The sequence below is a fragment of the Bubalus bubalis genome, chromosome 1, assembly GCF_019923935.1.
Source record: "Bubalus bubalis isolate 160015118507 breed Murrah chromosome 1, NDDB_SH_1, whole genome shotgun sequence".
NCBI lineage: Eukaryota > Metazoa > Chordata > Mammalia > Artiodactyla > Bovidae > Bubalus > Bubalus bubalis.
In genome coordinates, this window is record NC_059157.1 from 156,592,137 (window position 1) to 156,612,285 (window position 20,149).

Genomic DNA, 20,149 nt, shown 5'->3' on the forward strand with positions numbered 1-20,149 from the left:
GTGGCCGGGCTGGCCCTTGGGATTTCACTGACACCTGTATTTTATCCCACACTGACCCACATCTACAATAAGAAAGCATCTTTGAGTTTTGGCATTTGCAGCAAAAGTTCCCCTCACTACTTTGGGTGTGTCTGTCTTGCCCATTCTGCAAAAGGTCTCAAAAAATGACAAAACATGGTTTTATTCTAAGGTAATGCAAAGAAAATGGCCAATGGGACTGCGATGTGAAAAGTATATTCTGTGGCCAGAAATGCCTTGAAAGATGGCCACAGGGAACACAGAATGTACTGGAGAAGAGGTAGGTGATGAGGAAGGTAGGTAGGTGGTGAGGTCTTAGTCCTTTTATAGGCGCTTTGCAGACTCGTTTTAAGTATTGTTGAGAGACAGAAAATTTGAAATCAGGTTGATCCTGTGGTCACATGCTCTACTCCTCCCACCCCCGCCTTATCCCATTCTGCATTGACCTGACTTGGGGAACTTCCATGGAGTGGAGGTGGAGTATGGCAGAAAGAGCATTGTCTGTGAAAGCAGGAAGACTTGAGTTGGATCCCTGCCCCTACAGGACACTACTGTATTGACCGTGGGCACTTTCTGAGTCCCATTTCTTCCTCTGAAAAATGCACTTCACCATATTATAACGTAGGGTTGTTGTGAAGATTAAAGGAAATATGGTATTTGATGTCGCTGACACAGAATGAATGGTTATTTTTACAGCACCTGCTGCATTGCACAACTCCAGGGACTGGCCATTGACACTGCAGTCTGTGTGGACACTGTGCCTGGTGTTGCATATATGCCACTGACCTGGACAGACAGAGCAAGCAACAATTTTCAGGAGACTTCAGTGCTATGGGTTACATGACTGCAAAATGGAAAGGATGACTTTAAACATGACTTTCTCCTTCCTAAGGAAAAGTGAAAGATTATCTGGATAAAGTGCATTTGCTCTGCATCTGGTGAGAAATCCCTCCATCACTCCTTAAGCATCTCCTCAGAAAGCATATTTGAAAGCTGCAAAGAACCCTTCACCTCTACAGCCACTGCCCCAATGTGTTCTGCCAAGGGGTTCATCTATCTTCTTCTACACATTATTCTTTCAGGGTCTTAAACTTGTCAAAGGCAAGGCTGGGAGGCTGGGACACAGAGTAGCATCCTAAGAGGTAAATCTCAGCTACAAAGCAAGGCCTAAAAATGTATAGTTTCAGTGTTGTGATAACAATGTACTAGTAAAAGGTTTTATTGCAACCATTCCATCTGAACCAATCTACCTTTTCATTGTCTTCTTCTAGGCACTTGTGCATGAGTGCTCAGTCACTAAATCATGTCCAACTCTGTGACTCCATGGATTGTAGCCTGCCAGGCTCCTCTGTCCATGGAATTTTCCAGGTAAAAATACTGGAGTAGGTTGCCATTTCCTCCTCCAGGAGATCTTCCCAACCCAGGGATCAAATCCACGTCTCCTGCATTGGCAGGTAGATTCTTAGCACCACCTGGGAAGCCCCTCCAGGCACTTACATGTGTGCTAACTCGCTTCAGTCCTGTCTGACTCTCTGTGACCCTATGGACCCGTAGCCCTCCAGGCTCCTCTGTCCTTGGGATTCTCCAGGCAAGAATACTGGAGTGGGTTGCCATTTCCTCCTCCAGGGGATCTTTCTGACCCAGGGATCGAACCTTCATCTCTTCTGTCTCCTGCAAAGGCAGGCAGGTTCTTTACCAGTAGCACCACCTGGGAAGCCCTAAGATTATTCAGGCACTTATCTTATCTAAGATTATCTGGAAAAAAAAAATCTATGATTCTGTTGAAACTGTAAGAAATCTTAGAAATCAGCTGGTTCGATTCTCTTGTCTTACCAATAAGAAAAGAAACATCTAGGTAAATTGGCAACATTAAGAGTCAGTTACTGTAAGGACTGGAGTAAAGGATAAGTTTCCAGGAGCTTAGAGGTCAGAGGGACAGGAGTCTAAAGCCTTGCCCAACAAGAGGCTGCTCTGAGATATGAGCGCTGAGTTTTTAGTTTCTTCCTCGGAAAAATGGGGAAAATAATACTACCTTCTCAGAGTTAAAAACACTAAACTAGTTTATGTATTACATTGCTTCTTGAAATATCATATACTATGTATTATATACCCCACATATACTGCATTGCTTCTTGAAATATCATTTCAAGGTTTCATAATTGTAAATGTTTATCACTGACCAAAGTTCCAAGGCAATCCTGTTGAAAAACAATCCACTGAAAAAACCCTCTGTGTGCTTCTGCTGTGGAAGACAAATGAAGCGCTTCACTTTGCTTACTTTATGATAGAATGTTCTTTCCAGCTGGGAAATTTATCAAATTGGGAGTACAAGTATCCTGTCAACATTCTGAAAAATTGTGTCCTACGTGGTTTTGCTTTTCTAAAGTCTCTAAGGGTTATTCCAAGATAAACTTCAATGAGAGGCCCTTCCAGCACTTGGCATTTTCCCAAACACAGTTGGTTCAGTGTTAACTCAAATAAAGCCACAACTGATTTTTTTAGAGGTCACCTTTTCAGAAAACTTGCTAGATAAGAACATCACCAAGAATCTACAAATGAACACACAATATATCACAAAGCCCACATTTCAAACCTCCTAGGAGAGTACCTCAATTCATAAACCTACTCCTTCTTGATCATTATTCAAGAAAGACAGATTTTGTTATTTCCCATTCCTCAGCAGAGTAAAGATAGCAAATTAGATGAAAAAGGTTATTAGAGGCAGGGATCCTGACAGGAGCAAAGAAAATCTACAACAAGGTAAATATACAGAAAGAACAATGGAGGGGGAAATACAGAAGCCAACATTTAAAAGCAAAATAGCAAAATGAGGCCTCTAATTTTCAAGGCAAATAGATCTATTGGCCTTAATAGTCCCCGAGGACATTTTAACATAGCACAATAGTTGACATTTATCAAGATAAACTAGAGCTGTCAAATTGCTTCTTCAGGTTTAAAAAGTTAAAACCTTGACAGTTAAATTAGAAAGCTTTCAGGTACTGGGGAAAACAACTTGAGTCAAAATTTTCATTCTCTTGCAATGTTAAATGAGTAAGTCCTAACTGTGAATTATTCTCTGCATTTAGAATATTATCTTGTCCATTCTCACAAACTTTTCCCGCATTACTAGTAACTTAGTGGCTTAGTTGGTTCCTAGCCTAGGAAAAAGTCAACTTTGTTTTTGAGCCATAGACTACACACTTCTTTCCCCTGCCCCTTTCCTACCTGCCCCTTTGCTGGTTCACATCCCCACAAAATCCTGCACATTCTTGTAAGAGTCCAGTTGAATTGATGTATTATTCCCTGGCATTTCTCTTTCCTATCTCCTCACCTCCTGGTAGAACTATTTCTTTATTTCCATAGCACTTAATTCACACTTCAAACATCATACCAGTAAAAATGTACAGTGGACCTGTCTTCTTCCCTGAGAAGACTTCAAGATTATTCACAGAAAGAAGCCTGCCTCACATATCTCCATATCCCCAGAACTGAACATAATAAATAATCAAAACTCTTGAATGCATTTATATTTAATTTTCTAGTTTGATTCTATCAATATTACATATATGGTAATAGAAGAGTGTCTTGAATTCTGAGTACTGACTTCATTGGAAATTCATTCAACTGAAAATACTTTTAAAACACATTTACACTTAATATTTCTTGGCCATTTTTTAGATAAATGATCATCTGGAACTTAAAAATATTTCAAACAGACTCAAGCATTTAATATTTTGTTCAATAAGCAACTGCTCCTTGGATAGTCACATCATCCGAATTACTAAGCCTGGAGACAGAAAGAGCTGATTTTTCTAACACACTGCACTTGTGGAATTGTTTATGCTGACTGTTACCTCCTGAATCCCAAAGGTTATTAAATAATTCAACAGCCCTTTTGGACAGCCTGTTTCATACCTAATGTTCATTGCTGTAATCAAGTTAAATATGAGGATTAAGCTACAAAATGCACTTTGGGCTTTAATTTTTTTAAGTGAAATATTTCAAATTTGTAATAAAAAAAGAGGCTCTTAAAAACAACCCAAATTTTCTTAACTAATTTTTCCTCAAATTGCTCACCCTTCCACACAAAACTGTGCACGTATCTTGTGAGAGGATATTGAGACAGAGAATGAATGCCATTTTAAACGATATGCAGTTTTACTTAATGATATTACATTCAAAACCATGGTGCACCCTGCTGTCGGGAACAGAGTGACTGGCTTATCTGCAAGAAACTTGCAAGTGCATTACAGAAAAACATATGTAATGATTACATTGCTTGAATGAACATACTCTCCTAGATGCTCCTTTTAAAAACACACACCTGGCCAGTCTGAAATAACAGACTGAATAAGTGAGCTCTCTTGGCTCTCAACAGGGCTCCCTGGCCTCTGGGCCTGATTGTGCCCCATGAGCTGTCAGCCAGAGCCCTTGGCTGCTACCATGGGAAGGGATGACCTGCTGTACTGCAGCAACCCCACCTCACAACCCCACAGCAGAGGAGCTGTAGGGAGGCTCCTGGCTTATTCAGCCATACATGATTCTTAGGGTAATTAAAAAAAAAAAAAAAAAAACTCAGGTTCAAAATGGGAGCTAAGCACTCATGAGTTGACATTTGCAAGGCTGTGTTCCAAGCGCCTGCCAAGCTGATATCACATCACCATCTACTGGTTTCTGAAGGGCCATCGACCTTCTCAGTAAAACAAGAAAGTGAGGTCCAAGCAGAGAAACCAAAAGAGATTTACCCACTATATGACAAAGGCCAGGTCAGTGAGTCAGGCTCTGAATGAGAGGGAAAATGTTGAAAGGAAAGGAGTGCCTTAGCCCCTTGCTGTTACAGGAAGCAGCCAGACTCTACCTCAACACCTCCTTTACTCTGCACTGACCATGGCTCGGTGGCAGGGACTGGCCAGCTGTTCACCTTGCCTGTTTTTCTCTCTTCCTAGCCATACATTTGTTCTATGATTCCCAGCCTCCCTTGCAATGAGTTAGATATAATCATGTGACTGAATTCCAGTCAATGTCACTTTTACCTACAGCTGCCACTTAAAGTGATTCTACACATGATCCTCCATACTCTACTGTACTCTGGACCGATGTCAACACTCAGCTACCAGTCAGCTTAGTAAACAAAAGCTGAAGATGGCGAACTTTCATCAGCCTGGGCCTGGATCTGACCTAACTGAAACTTCCTATTCTTGATAACACATGAGAAGGAAATAAAACTTTCTTATATCAGGTCAGTGAACCTTCAGGATTTATTTAATAGCGGCTAGGTTTAACCACCTGAATGCAGAGTTCCAAAGATTAGCAAGGACAGATAAGAAAGCCTTTCTCATGATCAATGCAAAGAAATCAGTTCAGTTCTTCAGTTCAGTCCCTCAGTTGTGTCTGACTCTTGGTGACCCCATGGACTGCAGCATACCAGGCTTCTCTGTCCATCACCAACTCCCGGAGCTTACTCAAATTCACATCCATTGAGTCAATGATGCCATACACCCATCTCATCCTCTGTCATCCCCTTCTTCTTCTGCTTTCAATCTTTCTCAGCATCAGGGTCTTTTCAAATGAGTCAGTTCTTCACATCAGGTTTCAGCTTCAATATCAGTCCTTCCAATGAACACCCAGGACTGATCACATTTAGGATGGACTGGTTTGATCTCTATGCAGTCCAAGGGACTCTCAAGAGTCTTCTCCAACTCCACAGTTCAAAAACATCAATTCTTCGGCACTCAGCTTTCTTTATAGTCCAACTCTCACATCCATACATGACTAATGGAAAAACCATAGCCTTGACTAGATGGACCTTTGTTGGCAAAGTAATGTCTCTGCTTTTGAATATGCTGTCTAGGGTGGTCATAACTATTCTTCCAAGGAGCAAGCGTCTTTTAATTTCATGGCTGCAGTCACCATCTGCAGTGATTTTGGAGCCCCAAAAATAAAGTCTGTTACTGTTTCCTCTGTTTCTCCATTTATTTGCCATGAAGTGATGGGGCCGGATGCCATGATCTTAGTTTTATGAATGTTGAGCTTTAAGCCAACTTTTTCACTCTCCTCTTTCACTTTCATCAAGAGGCTTTTGAGTTCTTCTTCACTTTCTGCCATAAGGGTGGTGTCATCTGCATATCTGAGGTTATTGATTTTTCTCCCAGCAATATTGCTTCCAGCATGTACTTTATCCAGTCCTGCATTTCTCATGATGTACTCTGCATATATGTTAAATAAGCAGGGTGATAATATATAGCCTTGACATACTCCTTTTCCTATTTGGAACCAGTCTGTTGTTCCATGTCCAGTTCTAACTGTTACTTCTTGACCTGCATACAGGTTTCTCAAGAGGCAGGTCAGGTGATCTGGTATTCCCATCTTTTTCAGAATTTTCCAGTTTGTTGTGATCCACATAGTCAAAGGCTTTGGCATAGACAATAAAGCAGAAATACATGTTTTTCTGGAATTTACTTGCTTTTTCAATGATCCAGCAGATGTTGGCAATTTAATCTCTGGTTCCTCTGCCTTTTCTAAAACCAGCTTGAACATCTGCTGGTTTACCATTCACATATTGTTGAAGCCTGACTTGGAGAATTTTGAGCATTACTTTGCTAGCGTGTGAGATGAGTGCAATTGTGTGGTTGTTTGAGCATTCTTTGACATTGTCTTTCTTTGGGATTGGAATGAAAACTGACCTTTTCCAGTCCTATGGCCACTGCTGAGTTTTTCAAATTTGCTGGCATATTGAGTGCAGCACTTTCACGGCATCATCTTTCAGGATTTGAAGTAGCTCAACTGGAATTCTACCACCTCTACTAGCTTAGTTCGTACTGATGCTTCCTAAAGCCCATTTGATTTCACATTCCAGGATGTCTGGCTGTAGCTGAGTGATCACACCATCGTGATTATCTGGATCATGAAGATCTTTTTTGCATAGTTTGGTGTATTCTTTGTGTGCAAAGAAATAGAGGAAAGCAATCGAATGGGAAAGACTAAGGATCTCTTCAAGAAAATTAGAGATACCAAGGGAACATTTCAAACAAAGACAAGCACAATAAAGGATACAAATGGTATGGACCTAACAGAAGCAGAAGATATTAAGAAGAGGTGACAAGAATACAAAGAACTATGCAAAAAATATCTTCACAACCCAGATAGTCACAATGGTGTGATCACTCACCTAGAGTCCTGGAATGTGAATTCACATCCTGGAATGTGAAGTCAAGTGGGCTTTAGGAAGCATCACTATAAACAAAGCTAGTGGAGGTGATGGAATTCCTGTTGAGCTATTTCAAATCCTAAAAGATGATGCTGTGAAAGTGTTGCACTCAATATGCCAGCAAATTTGGAAAACTCAGCAGTGGCCACAGGACTGGAAAAGGTCAATTTTCAGTCCAATCCCAAAGAAAGGCAATGCCAAAGAATGCTCAAACTACTGCACAATTGTACTCATCTCACACACTAGCAAAGTAATTCTCAAAATTCTCCAAACTAGGCTTCAATAGTATGTGAACCATGAACTTCCAGACGTTCAAACTGCATTAGAAAAGGCAGAGGAATCAGAGATCAAATTGTCAACATCCATTGGATCATTGGAAAAGCAAGAGAGTTTCAGAAAAGTATCTACTTCTGCATTATTGACTATGCCAAAGCCTTTGACTATGTGAACCACAACAAACTGTGGAAAATTCTTAAAGAGATGGGAATACCAGACCACCTTAACTGCCTCCTGAGAAACCTGTATGCAGGTCAAGAAGCAACAGTTAGATCTGGAACAACAGACTGGTTCCAAATTGGGAAAGGAGTACGTCAAGGCTGTATATTGTCACCCTGTTTATTTAACTTATATGCCAAGTACATCAAGAGAAGTGCCAGGCTGTATAAAGCACAAACTGAAATCAATATTGCTGGGAGAAATATCAATAACCTCAGATATGCAGATGACACCACCCTTATGGCAGAAAGCAAAGAACTAAAGAGCCTCTTGATGAAAGTGAAAGAGGAAAGTGAAAAAGTTGGCTTAAGACTCAACATTCAGAAAACTAAAATTATGGCATCCAGTCCCATCACTTCGTGGCAAATAGATGGGGAAACAGTGGAAACAGTGACAGACTTTATTTTTTGGGGCTCCAAAATCACTGCAGATGGTGACTGCAGCCATGAAATTAAAAGACACTTACTCCTTGGAAGGAAAGTTATGACCAACCAAGACAGCATATTAAAAAGCAGAGACATTACTTTGCCAACAAAGGTCCGTCTAGTCAAAGCTATGGTTTTTCCATTAGTCATGTATGGATGTGAGTGTTGGACTATAAAAAAATCTGAGTGCGAAGAATTGATGGTTTTGAACTGTGGTGTTGAAGAAGACTCTTGAGAGTCCCTTGGACTGCAAGGAGATCCAACCAGTCCATCCTAAAGGAAATCAGTCCTGGGTGTTCATTGGAAGGACTGATGCTGAAGCTGAAACTCCAATACTTTGGCCACCTGATGCGAAGAGCTGACTCATTTGAAAAGACCCTGATACTGGGAAAGATTGAAGGGAGGAGGAGAAGGGACGACAGAGGATAAGATGGTTGGATGGCTTCACCGACTCAATGGACATGAGTTTGGGTACTGGGAGTTGGCAATGGACAGGGTGGCCTGGTGTGCTGCAGTCCATGGGGTCGCAAAGAGTCGGACATGATTGAGCAACTTAACTGAACTGATAGCATTTCACATAGGTAGGGAGGCTGTTGATGAAAGGAGATATTGTTTCAACTGTCATCTCCAAAGAAGTGTTAGCGAGGGCTCCTTAAAACTATGCCATTTCCTCCACCCACAGAGCAAAAGCACTTAATACAACAGTGAAAATCTTGTAGAACTTTAACACACGCCATTTAGTGACAACCATAATCTAAAACTGGAAGGACTTTGATAGCTGTTGCTGCATAACCTCTGCATCCTCTTAGAGTTGGTGTGAGATGGAGCTGGCAAAGACTCTTGACTCAAACCTAAAATCTGAAATTAAGCTAAATTCATCTAATAGAGGATGACGCTTGAGCACCTCCAGGGTCTCTGTTCTTACATAGCTCTTTTGATGGAGAAAAGCTTGAAGAAATACTGAAATCTATAGTCCACTCTATTGTTCAGCCCTTTGGTCTCAACCAGAGTGACTTCCTCCCCATCTGAGCTGCTCCCTGACATCTCCCAGTCCTTCTCAGGGCAACGGCAAGGACTTTACGTAGGGAGGGCATGCTGTGATTCCCACATCTCACTTTAAGCGAAAAGGTGAATTTACTAATGTGACATCTCAGAACCATCTAAAATCAATCCAAATTCAGGGAGGAAATATTCAGGGGTTAAGAGGTGTCATCTGTAGCCCACTATCCAGGTTCACGTGCTGTTTCTATTGCTTAGTTGAATCTATCCATGGGGAGGGTCTTTGTTAAGTTTCAGTTTTCTCCCATAAAATGGAGATGATTAAAAAAAAAATGGTCACACCACAAATTATTAGAAAAGATTAAATTGAATAATATAAGGAAAGTGCTGGGTATATAATAGATATTCAGCAAGCAGTTGCTGATATTAGGAGAGGAAGGCAGATGTTACAGTGTTTGCAATGTACACAAGAAATCCTGGCCAGGGTCTGGGAGAGAAGTATGGCTGTATCTATCCCTGTGTTTACTAGAAAGCAGATTAGGGGTAACCACACTCTCAAGCCATTTCTAGACTGGATTAGAGCCACTGTCTCAGGACATAAGATAATAAAAATAGTAAAAAAGCAAACATAGAGTAGTTATAGTTCATATGTAAATAATCTGTATATCATTTACATATAGATAGTGGTTTAAAGCATATCAAGGATTTTTACACATACTATTAGATCTAACCTTTAAAATTCTAGAACATAGAAAATGCAGATGTTTTTATTTCCACCATACAGATGAAAAAATTGAGGCTCAGAGATTGGACATAATTTGCTGAAATTCACACAGTCAGCAATAGAGCCAGACTTTAAGCCCCAGGCCTCTCTGTTCCAAAGACAACGGATTCATCCTCTCTGTGTGGAGAGAGGATTTGTCAGACAGACATTTGATCCTTGCTAATCAGAAAGGATTTTAAATGAGGACATAAAAGAAAATCTTAGAAGAATGGGGTTCTCAGTGAAGCAGGGAGGGAAGCAGCATGTTAAGTTCTTTCTCCTAGAGATGAGGAATTTTCCCAGGCTCAGAGAACACATGGAAGGAAGCCAGAGAAAGGAAGACTGTGGAGGTAAAGTCATGGATGAAAGCTGATGGGACTCCAGAGGGGAATGGTGATAATAGAATTTGTTGAAGAGCTCTTTCTTTGCACTTAACACCATGCTAAAACTTTGGTAGATATCCAATTTTTTATTTTATTTTATTTTTTTATTTTTTTTAATTTTATTTTTAAACTTTACATAATTGTATTAGTTTTGCCAAATATCAAAATGAATCCGCCACAGGTATACATGTGTTCCCCATCCTGAACCCTCCTCCCCCCTCCCTCCCCATTCCATCCCTCTGGGTCGTCCCAGTGCACCAGCCCCAAGCATCCAGTATCGTGCATCGAACCTGGACTGGCAACTCGTTTCATACATGATATTTTACATGTTTCACTGCCATTCTCCCAAATCTTCCCACCCTCTCCCTCTCTCACAGAGTCCATAAGACTGTTCTATACATCAGTGTCTCTTTTGCTGTCTCGTACACAAGGTTATTGTTACCATCTTTCTAAATTCCATATATATGCGTTAGTATACTGTATTGGTGTTTTTCTTTCTGGCTTACTTCACTCTGTATAATAGGCTCCAGTTTCATCCACCTCATTAGAACTGATTCCAATGTATTCTTTTTAATGGCTGAGTAATACTCCATTGTGTATATGTACCACAGCTTTCTTATCCATTCATCTGCTGAGGGACATCTAGGTTGCGGTAGATATCCAATTTAATCCTCCCGGTTCTATGAATGTGTAATATTGTTATTCCCATTTTACAGGTAAGGAGACTAAGTGAAAGTGAAGTCGCTCAGTCGTGTCCGAATCTTTGCAACCCCATGGACTGTAGTCTCCCAGGCTCTTCGGTCCATGAAATTTTCCAGGCAAGAGTACAGGAGTGGGTTGCCATTTCCTTCTCCAGGGGATCTTCCCAACCCAGGGATTGAACCTGGGTCTCCCACATTGCAGGCAGACACTTTACCACCCTAGCCACCAGGGAAGCCCAAAGAGACTAAGATCCAAGGTCATATAGCTAGTGACTGGTAGGTAGCGCACAGTGGAATCAAGGTTCAGATCTGGGTTGGTCTGACATCAGAGCTCATGTTGATCTGTCCCCAGTTTATGTAGCCCTAGAGGCTTGTAGATAAAGCAAGATGTACAGTGTCTCTCATTGGCTAATCCCAGGAGTGCACAAGAAGCTGAAGGGTGAAAGTAAAAAATTAATAAACCAAGCTATATAAAATACACCTAAGCTGTATAAAATGAAACTAAGCTAAATTTTAAAATCATAGCATGATGTCATCTCACCCCAGAAGAAGTCGAATATTCAATATGGAGAGACAGAACTATAAAGACTAACCTTGGACATGGAGTAAAAAAGCAATGGCTTAGAGAGGTAACCTGACATTCAAAACAACAGGACAATGAGCTTGGAAGCAATCTTTCTGCATGCTCAGTCTCTCAGTTGTGTCCAAAACTCTTCTGTAATCCAATGGACTATAGCCCACCAGGTTCCTCTGTCTATGGGATTCTCCAGGCAAGAATACTGGAGTGGGGTGCCATTTCTTCCTGCAGGGGGATCTTCCCAACCAAGGGATCAAACTCATGTCTCTAGTGGCTGGGAAGCTCCCAGGTGGCGCTGGTGGCAAAAGAATCTGCCGCCAGTGCAGGAGACACAAGAGACGTGGGTTTGATCCCTGGGTCAGGAAGAACTTACTGGAGGAGGAAATAGCAACCCATTCACAGCTTAAGGGAGATGTATTACACTCCAGTGTTCTTGACAGGAGAATCCCATGGACAGAGGAGCCTGGCTGGCTACAGTCTATGGGGTTGCAAAGGAGTCAGACATGACTGAAGCAACTGAGCACACAATCTTTCTAGCATGTGTCCAAAATCACAGTAAACTACCCAACAATGTCCTCATATTTTAATATCTCTGGAAAGATACTTCTATGTAATTCCTCATAGAGATATTCTAAGAGTTAGAGACTTAAGTGTGCCTGCTCTAACAAATATATATATCATTTAAAAAAAAAAAAAAAAAAAGAGCTTTCTCTTTAACAAAAAAATCTAATCAAGAATGTTTCTTAAAGAAGAAAAAATTGGTTTAAAAATTTAGAGTTATTCCATTGTAGGCTATTTCTATCCCTCTATCATCCTTGATATCATTTTACTGGTGCTGTTCACTATGTTCTAGGTTGACAGAGGAGGAGGGAGGAAGGAACAGAGGGACCAAAACTGATCACATGTCCAATCTACAGCACATGTCTTATATAATTTATCGTAGTCTCCTGAACTAGGTATTCTAATGCCCACTTGCAGACCCAGAGTACAGTCAGACTCCATAAAGGGGTTGTTGTTTGCCTTGTAAATACAAACTGCTCTCCATTTCTATTCCATACATTCTTATATCTGTGTCTTTGCTCACACTCTTTACTCCACATGGGTTGTCTTTACTCCACGTGGGTTGCATCCCTGGCCTCCATCTCTTCTTGTTCAAGTCCTGCACATCCTGCAGTTCCAGATCTAATCACTGCAGCTGGGAGCTCTCCTTCCTCTGCGCTTTGTTATGACCTTCATTTATGTAGTACTTCTTATTTACATACATGGCTCATCTCCCCAAAGCTGTACCTAACTTGAGGGCAAGATTCTTAACTAATCCACCCTTGTGTCACCTACAGGGCTTTGCACAGAGAGGATGCTCAATCAGTAGCTGTTCAGTGTTTGTTCCCTGACTGCAGACTTGATTCTCAACAACCAGATCTTCCTACGTAAGCCCAAACCATAGGGATCACCTGCTGCCAGGAACTGAATCCACCAAAACTCACCTGGGAGCTCTGTCCTTCCATAGGACCACATCTGATCCTCTGAAAATACATAGAAGTAAATAACTTCTAAGAAGGCAGGAAGTTTTGGCAGCAGAGACAAAATATTAGAAATGTAACTACTCGTCAGGTGATAAACAGTTATTAAGATGGTAGAAATCACTATTGAAATGCCATAGCTCAACAATCATTCATATGTTGTCTTGTCCTACTAAATGTCCAGGCAGTTCAAATGAATAGGTCAGCCCTGGTTTGGAATGTTAATTCTGATAGTATATAAAAGCTCTTTCTATTCTGTCTCTAAGTCACTTTTCCCTAGGAGGGTGGTGATCATATGAATCCCTAGAAAGTCTCTGTAAGCACACACAATGGGCTCTCATAAATATTAATTGAGCACAACGGGATCCTCAGCTGTCAGGTGCTAGATGAAGTGCACATTTTTGCTAGATATTTTGAGTCACCCTAACTTTACTTATCTTCATAAGCCTAAATATACCAAGGACAACATGGGGCCTTGTCTTAACCCAAATACATTAGTTTTCAAGTCATTTCTACATTATCTCAAGAGTACTTTATAATGCTATTAGTCCTCTTTGCAGTTGAAGAAACTGAAATTCAGGAAAGTTAATTAACCCACCAACTCTTTGTTAAACTTTAAAACTCAAGCTTTATAAACACTATGTAGTATAGAAAAAGCAATGAGATAACCATTCTAGAATATTACCAGAGAGAATGTACACTGAGAAAATATTTTCAGAAAGCAAGTACATTAAGAATAGATTACTAGAACTAATCAATGACTATAGTAAAGTTGCAGGATATAAAATCAACACCCAGAAATCCCTTGCATTCCTATACACTAATAATGAGAAAACAGAAAGAGAAATTAAGGAAACAATTCCATTCACCATTGCAATGGAAAGAATAAAATACTTAGGAATATATCTACCTAAAGAAACTAAAGACCTATATATAGAAAACTATAAAACACTGGTGAAAGAAATCAAAGAGGACACTAATAGATGGAGAAATATACCATGTTCATGGATTGGAAGAATCAATATAGTGAAAATGAGTATACTACCCAAAGCAATTTATAGATTCAATGCAATCCCTATCAAGCTACCAACAGGATTCTTCACAGAGCTAGAACAAATAATTTCTCAATTTGTATGGAAATACAAAAAAACCTCGAATAGCCAAAGCGATCTTGCGAAAGAAGAATGGAACTGGAGGAATCAACCTACCTGACTTCAGGCTCTACTACAAAGCCACAGTTATCAAGACAGTATGGTACTGGCACAAAGACAGAAATATAGATCAATGGAACAAAATAGAAAGCCCGGAGATAAATCCACACACATATGGACGCCTTATCTTTGACAAAGGAGGCAAGAATATGCAATGGATTAAAGACAATCTCTTTAACAAGTGGTGCTGGGAAATCTGGCCAACCACTTCTAAAAGAATGAAACTAGAACACTTTCTAACACCATACACAAAAATAAACTCAAAATGGATTAAAGATCTAAACATAAGACCAGAAACTATAAAACTCCTAGAGGAGAACATAGGCAAAACACTCTCTGACATACATCACAGCAGGATCCTCTATGACCCACCTCCCAGAATATTGGAAATAAAAGCAAAAATAAACAAATGGGACCTAATTAACCTTAAAAGCTTCTGCACATCAAAGGAAACTATTAGCAAGGTGAAAAGACAGCCTTCAGAATGGGAGAAAATAATAGCAAATGAAGCAACTGACAAACAACTAATCTCGAGAGTATACAAGCAACTCCTACAGCTCAACTCCAGAAAAATAAATGACCCAATCAAAAAATGGGCCAAAGAACTAAATAGACATTTCTCCAAAGAAGACATCCAGATGGCTAACAAACACATGAAAAGATGCTCAACATCACTCATTATCAGAGAAATGCAAATCAAAACCACTATGAGGTACGATTTCACACCAGTCAGAATGGCTGCGATCCAAAAGTCTACAAGTAATAAATGCTGGAGAGGGTGTGGAGAAAAGGGAACCCTCTTACACTGTTGGTGGGAATGCAAACTAGTACAGCCACTATGGAGAACAGTGTGGAGATTCCTTAAAAAACTGTAAATAGAACTGCCTTATGATCCAGCAATCCCACTGCTGGGCATACACACTGAGGAAACCAGAAGGGAAAGAGACACGTGTACCCCAATGTTCATCGCAGCACTGTTTATAATAGCCAGGACATGGAAGCAACCTAGATGTCCATCAGCAGATGAATGGATAAGAAAGCTGTGGTACATATACACAATGGAGTATTACTCAGCCATTAAAAAGAATACATTTGAATCAGTTCTAATGAGGTGGATGAAACTGGAGCCTATTATACAGAGTGAAGTAAGCCAGAAAGAAAAACACCAATACAGTATACTAATGCATATATATGGACTTTAGAAAGATGGTAACAATAACCCTGTGTACGAGACAGCAAAAGAGACACTGATGTATAGAACAGTCTTATGGACTCTGTGGGAGAGGGAGAGGGTGGGAAGATTTGAGAGAATGGCATTGAAACATGTAAAATATCATGTATGAAACGAGTTGCCAGTCCAGGTTCGATGCACGATACTGGATGCTTGGGGCTAGTGCACTGGGATGACCCAGAGGGATGGTATGGGGAGAGAGGAGGGAGGAGGGTTCAGGGTGGGGAACACATGTATACCTGTGGCGGATTCATTTTGATATTTGGCAAAACTAATACAATTATTTAAAGTTTAAAAATAAAATAAAATTAAAAAAAAAAGAATAAATATATATGTATGTATGTATAAATACTATTGTATATGTAATATTTACCCATTAATTCCACTTCTAGAAATAGAGCCTAAGAAATAATCAGAGATATGATTTTTTAATCTCACATAATAATAAACATAAAGATGTTTATTATAATATTACTTATGATAATGATAAATAGTAAAATAAGAATAGCTAAGCAATAATATAGCTATAATATGTAGTCTTTGGAAATTTTTAAGTGGTTTTTAAGGTAATAAAATAATCTGACATACTATTAAGTGAAAAAATATAGTATGATTCCAATTCAAAAGGCTAGGGTAAAGCACAGCAAAATATTAGCAGCGATTGTCCTTTCATTTTTATGTTTCTGTTTTCAAAATTTTCTACCAAGTTCAGTTGTTACTTTTGTAATCTGAAAAAAAAGTTATTTAAAAACAACAAATACATTAAAAATCACATCCACAGTTACACAAGAAATGAAAGTCAGCCCTTTATCTTCAACTCCAGAGCTCTGGTCCCTGAACCATCCTCTCTCGTTCTGCAGAGTAATGAGCCATCGTGTAAAATACATCAGCATCACTGAGTCATCAGACAATTATGCAAAATAGCCAATCATAATGAAGTAAATTATATTAGATTGTTTCATATGTAATCTTATGCAGGCATAGCCCCAGAAAGGGATTCAGTACCACTTAACTCCAGACTAATGTGCATTGTCTGCCATGACTCCTACAATTTTATTTCTTAAATATACCAAAACTACTGGGCCCTCCTCTATCTATAACACTTTCTTCCAATCATCTAATAATACCCTTTGTTTCAAATTAAGGTTACCACCAAATCTGAGCATAAGACAGTCTTCAAATTCCTCATGAACTACAATTAACCTGCTATAAAATATTCTCATTCCATCTTTTCAGAAAAGAAATTGGAGTGAGAAACCACTAGCAATTCCTTGTTGATGGCCATTAACCAATGACACAAAGAATTACTACCCATGGCAAACATTTAGTCTTCAAGGACTAAAGTATTTCGTATTTTGTCCTGTAAGTAAAACTTTACAGTGGATACATTTGTTTATATTCTGTATTAATCATGTTTATATTCTACACACAGGTCTCTAATAGAGAGATCATTCTTGGGCCATACTGTTGGAAGAAAGGACAATTGGAAGTCCATAAAAATTCCTGTAAGTTCTTTACTGGCAACATCTATAAATGACAGAAAACCAGGTGACCTGAAGAACTACATGTCCTATTGCTTACATTACAATTTGAAAGGATTGTACATTAAAATTGATCATTGTCATCACTCCACTAATCTCAAGAACTCAACTGAAATAGTAGTTCTAACATTGGGGTGTAAAATGGAAAGGAACTGGCAATGAGAAAAATTGTCTTTTTTGAGTTATATACACATTGAGATCTGCAATAAATCTAATTTATAAACGGGCTCAGTGCTACCTGCACACACTAGTTTTCACTTGGAAACATCATGCTGTAAAACTAAAGGAGGAGGAGACATTTTTCATTTTTGATGATGTACGAGAGATAGGACTTTCGCTGTTCTTTAACACAGTCAGTAAGCAAGGGACTCCGGCTATTGTGAATCAATGATTAATAATGTGTCCATTGTTACTATGGAAACCATACTTCTGGATCATCTCTCCTGAATACGGGACAAACTGTTATTGTTTGAGTAAAGCAGGAAAGAGTAGAGCTTGTTTTTCTTTTCCCAAGTTGCTGGCTCAAACTGATTGCTTTTAGTTGCTAAGTCATGTCTGACTCTTTTTTGACCCCATGGAATATAACCCACCAGGCTCCTCTGTCCATGGACTTCTCCAGGCAAGAATACTGGAGTGGGTTGCCATTTCCTTCTCCAGGTCAAACTGATTACCTTAATTGATATTCCCCTCTGACCTGATAAACATTATTCCAATATCAGGTAATACTGTAGGAATTGCATAGTCCTGTGTTAGACTCCTTTAAGGAAAGTTTCTGGTCTACAGTAAGTAAAAGAATATGTTAAGAAAGGAAAACATTATCGAGCTTTTCATTTGCCATCTAAGTCTTTTTCCAGAAGTCCTTTAATAATGGCTTTAAAATTTAAGATTTATAGATATGAGATACACTGCCAACAATGACAAACTCTTTCATGCTTCCTTTGAGATCATTCTTCTTGGTCCTTTCTCTATTTGTTATCTCTATTGGGCTATTACTATATCCAAAATGTAAGTACACAAGCTTACAGGAGCTTCAGACAAATCACTTCAGTCATAAATAGTAAATGTGTTTCATAAAACACACTTTATCTTGTTCTAATTTTTAAATGCTGATTTTTTAATTGTGGCTTAGATTTGGAAGTAACTTTTATTCTTGCCTTGGAAAGGTTTGAAAAATGGAAGTTCAGGCATTTTGTAGTCCAACAGATTTTTAATCTATATGCATCAGTTAATTCAAGTACTAAATATTTTCTAATAATGTCTTTTTAGAATTAGAAATATAAAAATGGGGCATCTCAGAGCACACTGGGATGCTTTGATGCACATAATACATTCTGGAATTTCTATGTTACCACAGTCTCTGCAAAAAGTTTTCCCTGCTTTGACAATTTCACTGAAACTGTTTTTCATTTCTAGTGAATTTTTATTGCCACTTAATAAAAAGTTATCTTGGTCTTTATTTTCAGGATCATTTTCCTTGCAAAATTATCTTTAATTCCTAAGAGATTTTTTTTGTAGCAGTTGCGGTGAATAAGCATTCTTAAATTTCAGGATTCCAGACACTTTTACTCCACACATTTTGCCTTATAACATTGGGATTTGTGAAATTATTCCTCCCCTGCATTATTTGAAGCTGAGGCTGAGAAAAGGACAGAGAGAAAATCTACAGGGATCTGTCTTACACTGACCTCCTTTTCTAAAAAGTACCTTTTTCTCCTGATGATGTCTGTCTTAGACAGGGGGCCCAGACCCCCAGGCTGGTGGTCAGTGTGTTCTAGTCTATACTCCCATTGCATGCTGAGCTCTCATTCAACAAGTTCACACTATTCAACTATACACTTTTCCAACAAGCAAAACGTATTTCCTTCCCTCATCCCCAAATTCTCAAAGTGAGGGAAGTGGAGAAAGATTGTGAAGTTTTTGTTATTGTTTTGGAAGGAGGCATTTTAATGCAACTTTTGAACTCCTCTGAATGTCATTTAAGACCAATCTTAATGCCACACTCCTCCCTTTCAGCTTTTGAGTGCTTACTGCCTCCTTACAAGGGGTGTTTTCTGAATAACAATCCAGGGAGCATTATTTGCCATTTTCACCAAGTTCCTGCTCTTTACAGTTACACATTTCGAAATGTCAATCATCTGTACAAGACAGTTAGAGCTGTTACATCTCCAGCAGCATGGGAAAAGAAATCCAAGCATTCACTCTGGAGAGCACTTTCAAACAGGGTCTCATACAGCCGGTGCGGGGAGTGGGGAGTCTTACCTGTGAGGCATGCCGGTGGTGTAGACAGTGGTGTGCTCGGTGGACAGCTCCCAGAGTTTTAGGTACCAGTTCATCTCCACTTCTCGCACCAGAGCCAGTTGCCGTGCCCTGAGTTGAGTTTGCCCCAAGGGGCTGAGGCTGCTATCTTTCCCATTTTCTGCAGCTTTCTTGGGAGATTTGTCTTTGCTTCCTACAGAAAACCCAGATAGTTTCCTTAACTTGGAATTCTCTTCTGAGATCTGACCCCCTGCTGCCCCGGTCCGGGCTGCCAGCATCCTGGAAGTCTGAGTCTGTCTTTCAGAGAAAACTTGAAGTCACTGTCATCAAAGTAATTTGAATTGATTTTTCTGTTTCTGCCTCCCTCTTCTCTCCTGTCCTCCCCCATCCCCTTAACCTTATCTTGCCGCAAAGCTGTAATTGAGCCGAGTCTGCAGCAAGGGATGAAAAGGTATCTCTAACTTTCCTGAGGAAGAGCTAAGGCGGCCACTATCTGTGAGATCCTGGAACATGGAAATTTTCAAAACAACCCCCAGTGACTTTGTAATACTGAAGATTTATGGTGCTGTTTCTTATGCAAAGTTTGGAGTTCTTCTTCACTTAACAATGATAACTTTGAACCTTAGATCATTAGAGTTTTGTAAATTATATTTGATCATCATATGAGAGTTATAAAAATATGAGGCTAATGGAGGCTTATTAGGCATTCTTAATTAGAGTCCCTTTAGAGTTTTTAAAGTTTTAATGTGAATTTCCTCAAATAGGTTTAACAATATCAAGGCAAGGGCAGGATTATCCCTTTTGTAATAATTAGCCTTAAAA

General features: G+C 39.5%; 1 protein-coding gene across 1 annotated transcript in view; it reads right to left on the bottom strand.

The window, feature by feature from the left end:
• KCNAB1 (potassium voltage-gated channel subfamily A regulatory beta subunit 1) overlaps nt 1–19,620 on the bottom strand; it is a 461,725-nt gene extending 442,105 nt beyond the window's left edge. The window contains exon 1 of the mRNA XM_025289395.3: nt 19,331–19,620. Coding sequence (XP_025145180.1) covers nt 19,331–19,605 — 275 coding nt within the window. The 5' untranslated portion in view covers nt 19,606–19,620. The remainder of the gene's footprint in view (nt 1–19,330) is intronic.
• Nucleotides 19,621–20,149: the final 529 nt, after the last annotated feature.